The sequence below is a fragment of the Rattus rattus genome, chromosome 9 (assembly GCF_011064425.1).
Source record: "Rattus rattus isolate New Zealand chromosome 9, Rrattus_CSIRO_v1, whole genome shotgun sequence".
In the NCBI taxonomy this organism is placed as follows: domain Eukaryota; kingdom Metazoa; phylum Chordata; class Mammalia; order Rodentia; family Muridae; genus Rattus; species Rattus rattus.
The window spans coordinates 44423905-44432902 of record NC_046162.1 but is presented as its reverse complement, the minus strand read 5'-3'; the positions used below and the strand labels follow the sequence as shown (position 1 = coordinate 44432902).

General features: G+C 45.5%; 1 protein-coding gene across 1 annotated transcript in view; it reads right to left on the bottom strand.

The window, feature by feature from the left end:
- Positions 1 to 350: 350 nt before the first annotated feature.
- Positions 351 to 8998, bottom strand: part of LOC116910290 (NACHT, LRR and PYD domains-containing protein 1a-like) — a 38236-nt gene continuing 29588 nt past the window's right edge. The window contains exons 6-7 of the mRNA XM_032914164.1: positions 771 to 805; positions 351 to 615 (exon numbers count right to left, since the gene is read on the bottom strand). Of these exons, the coding sequence (XP_032770055.1) occupies positions 351 to 615; positions 771 to 805 (300 nt within the window). The remainder of the gene's footprint in view (positions 616 to 770; positions 806 to 8998) is intronic.

Here is an 8998-nt window from a genome sequence, read left to right as displayed (position 1 = left end):
CAAAGTCTGTAGGCCGGTTTCCACAGCAGATCAAGGAGTGGAGAGACACCAGATCCCGTGATCCCTGAGGCTGGTCCAGCTCAGTTTATCTCAACACAGTCTTTGTCTGCCCCTAGCTATGCTTTGGCTCAGATCGGAAAATGAAACCCACATCTGGAGGGGACCCCTAAGAAGAAGGGCTTTAACACTGCTCAGCATAGGAAAGAAAATCCGTGCAAATGATACCACTGATTTTCTGTATTTATTTTCTCTCAAAATCTTTCAAATCCTATATGCTCCCACTGCAGATTGATCCAGTTCATGGGAAGCTATGCTTAGAAACTGCAGAAGTGTACCCCTTTAACAAAGGTCTACTGAAAAGAGTGAGCGTCCTTGCTGGTGACCTGGCCTCCCCTTGGAGTACGATCAGAAGAACAGCCAGCTTCATGGAGGTCCTCTATAATCTCATCCTCGAAGCGCTTCAGGCGGTGATGCGGAGGCTTTAGGCCCTGTCCCCACCCCCAGCGACCCATCATTTCCAACATTTGAACTGAAGCAATCCAAGTGCCTTTGAAAGATGCATTTGACAAGCTTCGCGCAAATACGTCTCTAACTGTGTCCTCTGAGTCTACTAACCTGTTTCCAAGTTATCAGACACCTTGCAGGTTCTGCTTCCATGGGGATTTTCCAAAACTGGGGTCAAAGGTGTCTTATAACTGCTTAACTGGAACTCACTTAGGGCAAAGTCTAAGGCATCCAACAGAAACAAGCCATGAGCCAAGAGAGCTCACTCACGGTCATCTTCAATTTCCGGTAGTATCGTTACCTGTAACAAAAAGAAACAGGAGGGGCAGATTTTCAAAGTGTATTTTACCTGATACAGCATGTCCAAAACAGTGTAATTTTTTTAAATGGCAAGGTGAAATCTTCATTAGAAAATTTGCCATCTTGTATCAAGTTCAAACCCAGTGTACATTTAAAGTCTTCAGTACATCCGGATTTAGACCATCTGCAGGGCTCAGGAACCACACTTGGCCAGGGGGTAAGTCTCACTTTGGAGAGTGTAACTCCAATCCGTCTCTAGCATCATAAAACTTAAAAGGTAAAGATTGAGGCCGGAAGGCCGGCTCAACAGCTAAGCCTGTTGCCACACAACCCCAACAACTTGTGTTTAATTCCTGGATCTCACACAGGGGAGGAAGGAGAGACCCAACACCATAAAAACTAGGAAATCCCAGAGACAGCGATATAATTCCCCCACTGGTAGCTTGTCATAGATTTGTAGATGGCAGGACATGCTACTCTCCTGGGTCACACAGTGTGACTGAGGGGAGGTTTAGGCACATGGTGTGATGAGACACCTGGACAGCCTTGGTGACCCAAGGACCTCTTTCTTGTTAAGACAGTCCATGAGTCCATTCTGAGCCAGAATAGCGCCACTTAATTGCATGGGGGAACCAAGGTCAGTTAAAAGCCCTTGGCTGAGTCTGCAAGGCCAGGGACCTGACTCTGTGAAACTGGCTTCATGGGGAGGAGGGGTGCACGGCTCCTCTCCCTTCAGATTCGGAGTCCGGGTACTGAGTGGGGTTCTGTCACAGGTTATTAGAAAGTAAGGTGTTTCGCACAAACAGGAACTCTCGGGGGAGCCTGGGGATGACTCCCTTGGAATTTAATTCAGGAGTCCAAAGAGTTTTATTGGAATCTTATTTGGTCTGCCACAGATTTGTTCCCAGAACTGTTGTATGGGGAGGAGTTATGCTTGTTAAGACATCAAACAACAAATTTCTAAGGCGTTCTCTGGGTTTCAATTCTGTGGATAAAAGACTTTAACAGAAAAAAGAAAATGAACTGAGTGGAGGGAAAAGAAATACGGTTTAGTGCACAGCCGGAATGTGCGGGTGAACGATGCAGTGATTCGCAGTTGATGCCCCCAGAGCTCCTTTACTCTTGCACTCCCCAGGCTCAGTGCATGTGGCCTGGACTGATGGTCTCTGGACCACGAAATATCCCTTCCTCGATGACATTTATCTGACGCTCCACACTCTCCATTCAAGTGCCTCCGAAGAGCTTATCTGTGTAGTCCTTGGGGGTTTTGTTTTGTTTTTGTTATTTGTTGTTTTTATTGTTGTCATTGTTTTATGAACTTTACCTTCCCACTCACTGCTTCCAGAAGATGCTGACTATCAAAGCAAGGGAAATGCAGTGCAAAGCAGACTAGGAAGTGGAAGAAGAACTAGAAACATTTAGGGAGACCTAGGCCGAACCTGGTTTAAGATCGGATGTAGTTTTGAGCGCCTGCGTTCACTTGATCAGGAAGTTACAGTGTTGAAATACCTCCCAAAGGACACCCCCACGGAGGGCAGAAAGAGGAGGGGGAGTGGCTGTCTGGAGGAAGCAGCTCTAGAAGTTGCTGTTAAGTAAATGAGGGAAATCAGAAAATCGGGGAGATGCATTCAAAACTGAAGTGAGATTAACAAGATGCGAACTTGAGAAGTGGTTAAGTCAGACGACCCTGCAATATCCTGAGACTCATTTACTCCTGACTGAGATGTAATCTGATCTGCCAGGTCTGTGAGAAGCACAACATTAAAGCAGGTGCAGGTGCACTGTATAGCCAGGTCTAAGAAATACCCAAAGTGAATGGCTGTTGATATTTGTCTAAGCCATTAAGGTGTTTAAATGATTGGTAGACGTAAACAGTGTCCCTCAATGTGGATCTTACATGGAAAGCATTCTCCCTGCAGATACCCGTACTGGCTGGTTTTGTGTCAACTTGACACAAGCTAGAGTCACCAGAAAGGGGGAGCGTCATCTGAGAAAAACCATCAAGCTGTAAGGAAAAACAATGTTTTTTGTTTTTTGAGACAGAGCTCCTCTGTATAGCTCTGTCTGTCCTGAAATTCACTCTGTAGACCAGGCTGGCCTTGAACTTAGGTATCTACCTGCTGCTGCCTAGCCATGACCAGTTGGTTGTAGGGCTCATCTTAATTAGTGATTGATAAAAGAGGGCCTAGATCATGGTGGGTCATTTCATTCCTGGTCTGGTTAGTTCCGGGTTCTATAAGAAAGCAGGCTGAGCCAGTCAGTAAGCAGCACCCCTCCATGGCCTCTGCATCAGCTCCTGCCTTTAGGTTCCTGCCCTTTTGAGTTCCTGTGCTGGCAGCCTTGGTTGATGAGCAGCACAGTGGAAGTGCAAGCCAAATAAAACCCTTTCCTCCTCAAGTGGATTTGGTCATGGTGTTTCATCACAGCAATAGCAACCCTAAGACAGCATTCCTCTGTACTTCTGTAATGGGAGGAGAGGGGGTCACTCCTACATGCCTATGGCCACCTACAATCAAGCTCACTTACCTGCTGATGAAGACTGAGAAGACGAGCCTTGGAATGTGCAGGTTGCTCAGCTAATTGTATTACAGCTCAAAGAGTAGGGTTTTCCTTCACGTGAACATGACACCTCGTTTAATATCAACATTTCCATCCATTCATTCAACAGCTGTTTATTGGACCTCTTTCTGTGCCGCGTTATATGCCTGGTACTGGGGTGGGGTGGGACATGAGTCACTTTCTTCCTGATCTGTATTGCCTATGAAGAAGGGAGGCATTAGTTGATAAACAATATAAAGATACTATGAATGTTCCTGAATGTCAAATATGTTACAATGGTGACCTTGGGTGCCTGTCATAATTCCCAGGAAAATCTTCTCCAGGGAAGCCATTTCAGTTTAGTAGTCTGGAAGATGAGTAAGATTACCTGAGAGTTGAGTGGAGGGGTGAATATTCCCAGAAACCATGTGTACACAGCCATAGTCCCAGCACTCAGGAGCCCCAGGCAGGGGGATCATGACTTTAAAATCAGCCTGGACTGCACAGTGACACCCTGTCACACACAAAATAAGTAAATAAGTAAAGGGCATGGTGGAGGCAGGAAGCACACCAGATGGTAAGAACATACAGAACACAGCATGGCAGGAGAAAGACAGAAGCCTGAAAATGAAGGCTAGACAGCGGTGACCTGGGCTGATGTGACAGCAGCAGAGCAGAGAGGTGGATTTGTAATGGGAACGATGGGGTCTGCTACCACAAACACCAACGAGAAGAGACGAGAAACAGTTCTGTAAGCAGCACTTCACGAAGAGGCTAACATCCCCCTCAACCTGCCACCACCACCTAGCTCACACCACCCCAGACCACCACTTCCTCAGACCCCATCCCAGCTCACACTACCATAGCTCACACCACCACAGCTCACCACTACCCCAGACCACCACCACCCTAGACTACCACCACCCCAGCTAACAGCATCCCAATTCACACCACCCAGTTCACACCACCTCAGCCCACCACACCCAGCTCACACCACCACGGTTCATACCACCCCAGCTCACACTACCCTAGTCCACCACCATCCCATCTCAACACCACCCCAGCCCACTCCACTCCCATATCTGCAACTAGCCGACTTCCCAGGGAATGGTAGCAAAAGCAGTAAGACACTCCAAAGTATCCCAGCTGGCCTCTGGTTGGGCCCAGTCTTGTTGGCCCTTCTCTCCTTATGGCCTCTTGAACTTTTTCTCATTATTGTCTCTCTCTGTGCATCAGGGTTCTCATTTTCCAGAGGCCACTGGGCTTCACCTTCTTCCCACGGAGCCATCTAGCTCAAACCTAACTCAGAACAAATAAATCAGCAGCATGTAGATTCTTTTTCACAAAATGAAGTACAACGGGCCCTTATAACATAGAATATAAACATGTGTTCATCTGTCCTCCCACCCCCTAACATGTTGGAGATGAAAGGCAGGTCCTTAAAACTCAGTTATTTGAAGTATGTGTTACATGTAGACGTCTTAGAAGAGGTGGAACATGGGAATTGGTTCCTCTGCCTATGGAGACTAATATACAACAAAACAGAAACTCCAATGTCAAGGGGTAGGGGAAGGTAGGTGCCCTATCTCAGGAAGAGAGTGAATTTACCCACTGTGTTAGCTTCCTTCCTGTGATAAATTACCTGATGAAACAGCCTTGAGGAGAAAGGCTTTATTTTAGCTCACAATTCCAGGTATCAATCGATCACTGTCAGAAGCCTGAGCAACTGGACTCATCACATCCACATCCATGCTCAAGAGCAGAGGGGAATGAATTAAGGCATTCAAGTCAGCGCGTAGCTCACTTTCTCCACACTTGCACAGTTCAGAAACCAAACTCAGGAAATAGGATCTTCTACTTTTAGGGTGGGTCTTCCCACCTCGGTTCACTCAGCTAAGAAAATCCCTCTCAGATATGCCAGCATCTGCTACTGTTCGTAGGGACTTCCTTCTTGAGACTGCCTTCCCAGATGATTCTAGACTGGGTCGAGTTGATAAAGCCAGCAGTCACACCCTTTCTTTGCCCTTTTGTTCGGCCCAGGCCTTCAATGGCTTGAGTGATGCCCATACTAGCAAGGGCAGATCTTCTGTCCCCATCCTGATTCAAAGCTATCTCTTCCAAAACAAGAGGCAACTCTGTAGGTCCGTCTGGAAATAGTTTGTCCATCTGTCTGGACAGCCAGTAGCCCAAGAAAGTCAGCACATAAAGCTAACCATCCCAGAGCCTCAGCTGAGAGGAAATCAAAAGAAGCCCTGTGCATTCAAGTGGAATAAATAATGGCGCATCACACAGCTCGAGGCAAGCTTGCGGCTGTGTGCGGTGCTGGAAGCAGGAAAGATTTCTTTGGCACAAGTAAAAGATCATGAATTTCATTTTGACTCCATTAAGCTTGAGTTTCCACTTGGAAATAAATAAGTCAAGAAAGATAAGTGGATTTAAACTCGGCAGAAGGCTGGGAAATGTCCAGGGACTCCCAGTATGAAGACGCTATTCCAATGTGGTAGAGAAGCCAGCCCACCGTGAAGCCTGAGCAGAGGAGACATGAGTGCCAAGCATCACCAATGCTGTGAAATCTGGAGCTGAAGGAAGAGTGAGCAGCAGAACTGGAAGGTGCTGCTGGTAGAAGAAAAATCCAAAAGACCCTGAGTCACAGCAGCCAAGAGTTAACATGTCCCAAGAAGACAGCGGCCACCAGAGACAAGTACCTCTGAAAGCACATGTCTGACAAGGACAAAGAGCCATTCCCAGGACCAGAAAACATAGGATCCCAGTACGTGTGGGAAGTTGACCTCACGTGCCTGTGAGAGGCACACACAAGTGTTACATGAGAGAGTGGGGAGCCTGTCCGTGACTGACTTTGCTATTGAAGATAAGGATTTTGGACTCTGAGAAACTCACCCTTCCTCCTCCCCTTCCTTCTCCTTTTCCTTCTTCCCTTCCTCCCCCTCTTCCTTCTTCCCTTCCTCCTCTACTTTCTCCTTCCCTTCCTCCCTGCCCCCTTTCTCTAAGATAAGATGTTTCAGTCATCAGTGCACTAGGACATGTGCGACAGCTAGATCTCTGGTGAAGATCCCATTTGTTGCTTTGTAGGCAGAATCAACTCGTCTAAGACAGCACCATCTAGCTGCAGCTAAGCTCCATTCTTTGGGATGCATTTTGACAGCATCCTCCCATCAAGTCAAAGAATTACCAACATAGGACATAGAACCCAAACTAAAAGAGGGACAGGGTGGAGGAAGGAGAGAGAGAGAGAGAGAGAGAGAGAGAGAGAGATGAGAGAAAGAAAGAAAACAGATGGGGTCCAACACAAAAGATAGGCTGGGCTTGGGCAACTATACAAATAAACAACAGAAGTTAGATATATGGCTCAGTGGATAAAGGTACTTGCCACCAAACCCAATGACTGAGTCTGATGCCCCAAGATGAAAACTGACTTTTGGCAAATTGTCCTTTGAGCTACACATGTACATGTGCATGTGTGCATTCATACAATGCTCTCTCTCTCTCTCTCTCTCTCTCTCTCTCTCTCTCTCTCTCTCTCTCTGTTTCTCTCTCTCTCACATACACACACATGCATACATACATACGCACATACATTAAAAAAAAGTGAATAGATACAAATGTAGATGCTCACACGATTCCCATCTGTCTTGTCTTTTTGTAAAGAAAAAGTTGAGGCCACAAAGAGAAACACTAGTCTAGAAATGTAAACATTCAGGAAATCATTTGACTTGTTCTCCGTATAAATAGTGAGTCCTAGCCAGGCAGTGGTGGTACACACTTGTAATCCCATCACTCAAGAGGTACCCAGCTCTCTCATCTGGAACACCTGCAACTTCTCCAAGCCTAACTAGTCCCAAGAAAACAGACAAGCTTGTGTCTGTTGAAAGACCAAGTCCCTAGACCTTGACTGACCAAGATGGATGAGTTCCATGTACAGAAACAAATCACAGTGGCCAAAGCGTTGCAGGATAGAATGCTTCCATTGGAGAATCCCATAAGCTTATAAGATGACTGCAAAGTTGAGAGATGCTGGGTGTTGTGAACCTCCAAGTGTTTTATGTAGATCACATGGTTAAATTCTTACTGGAGCCCCTTTTACAGATGAGGGCACCAAGGCCCATAGATAAAGGTAACTCTTATGAAGACACAGGGTTAGTGAGCTTAGAATCCAGATGGACAAATCCCATTCTCTCAACCACCATGCTGCTTTCTGTCCGGTTTCCATTCTGGAGTTCCTGTAGCTGTTTTATTGTGAGGAGACCAACCAAATACTAAGCCTCTTTAGCTGAACCCAGAAATCAGTGAATTAAGGAAGGTAAAACAGCCTATGCATGAAGCAAAAACCCTCCCTTGGACCCAAATCAGGAACACAAAAACCCACAGGACAAACACAGAAGTTCGTTGTTTAGATGCTAAGACAACCTCTAGACTAAGATTATAAGCAAATGATTTTTCTCTTATCTTTATTTATTTACTTATTTTTTAGTTTTGCAAATTTGAACTGTTACTTGCAACAGAGAAAAGTAAATACTATAAAAATATAAGCATTTCAGATTAAGTCTTCAGAAGTCCTATGCTATAATAACATCAAATTTTCAGGATAGATGCATATGAATCAAAGAAGCTATCTTGGTACTATGACTTCATAGTTCATTTCCTTAGTGTGATGTAACTTATTCTGTAGTTAAAAAAACAAATCTGTTTCTAAAAAAATAAAATAAAATAAAAAGAATGAAATACTATGAGTATAGAATTTACTCAATATAAAACCTATCAGTGCAAGCTTCATCCCCTGTGTCCTAAGGGTGTTTGGGAATTTTGCTGAGGGGCATCCAGACAGCAGGCAGGTAAAGCATCATTATTCCTTCACACCTATAACTGAGCCAACTAAGGATGCTTCAGAGAACATAATCCTTTAGAACAGAGCTCAGTGTTCTCCCTAAACAAGCCATGCAATGAGCTGAGTCCCTTACCAAAACACAAGAGTGACCACGTGGATGCTGGCCCTCTGTGTACAGGAGATCTTTGTGAACAGAGGAAAACGAAAACAAAGTAATTGGTAATAAAACCTCCCAAAGCAAATCTCTATCACATTCTCTCTCTCTCTCTCTCTCTCTCTCTCTCTCTCTCTCTCTCTCTCTCTCTCTCTCTCTCTCTCTCTTGTCCAGGATTCACCAGATGAATGATACCCAAGACTCAAATAATATGTAAATGCAAAGAGTGTTTTATTTTGCACAAGTCCAGCCTGCTGGGGTCTCCCCATTACCAAGATAGAGAGACAACCAAGTGAGCCTGCAGGCCTGATGGGGTAGGTGATGTCTATTTTAATCTGTTGGGTCCATCTCAATGGACATTCTACTTGGGGGGTAAGGGGTGGTGTTGAAACTTGCTGTAGACTGTTCCTGAGGAAGTAGATGAGGAAGTCTGGAGACTGCTGCTGATCCTTTGTCCTTGCCTCAGGCTAGATGGTTAGGACATTCCATTATCTGGAACTGAAGGCTGGAGCCTGGGTTTTTTTCTATTAGTAATTGACTTGCCTGGGCTCGTCTGGGCTCGTTTGGACTCGCCCAGTTCTTAGGCCTAGTCTCCTTAACTGCCGGTTTGAAGTCCGTCATGGAATCAGCCTAGCCTTCTTGGTCTGAATGTGTGTGTG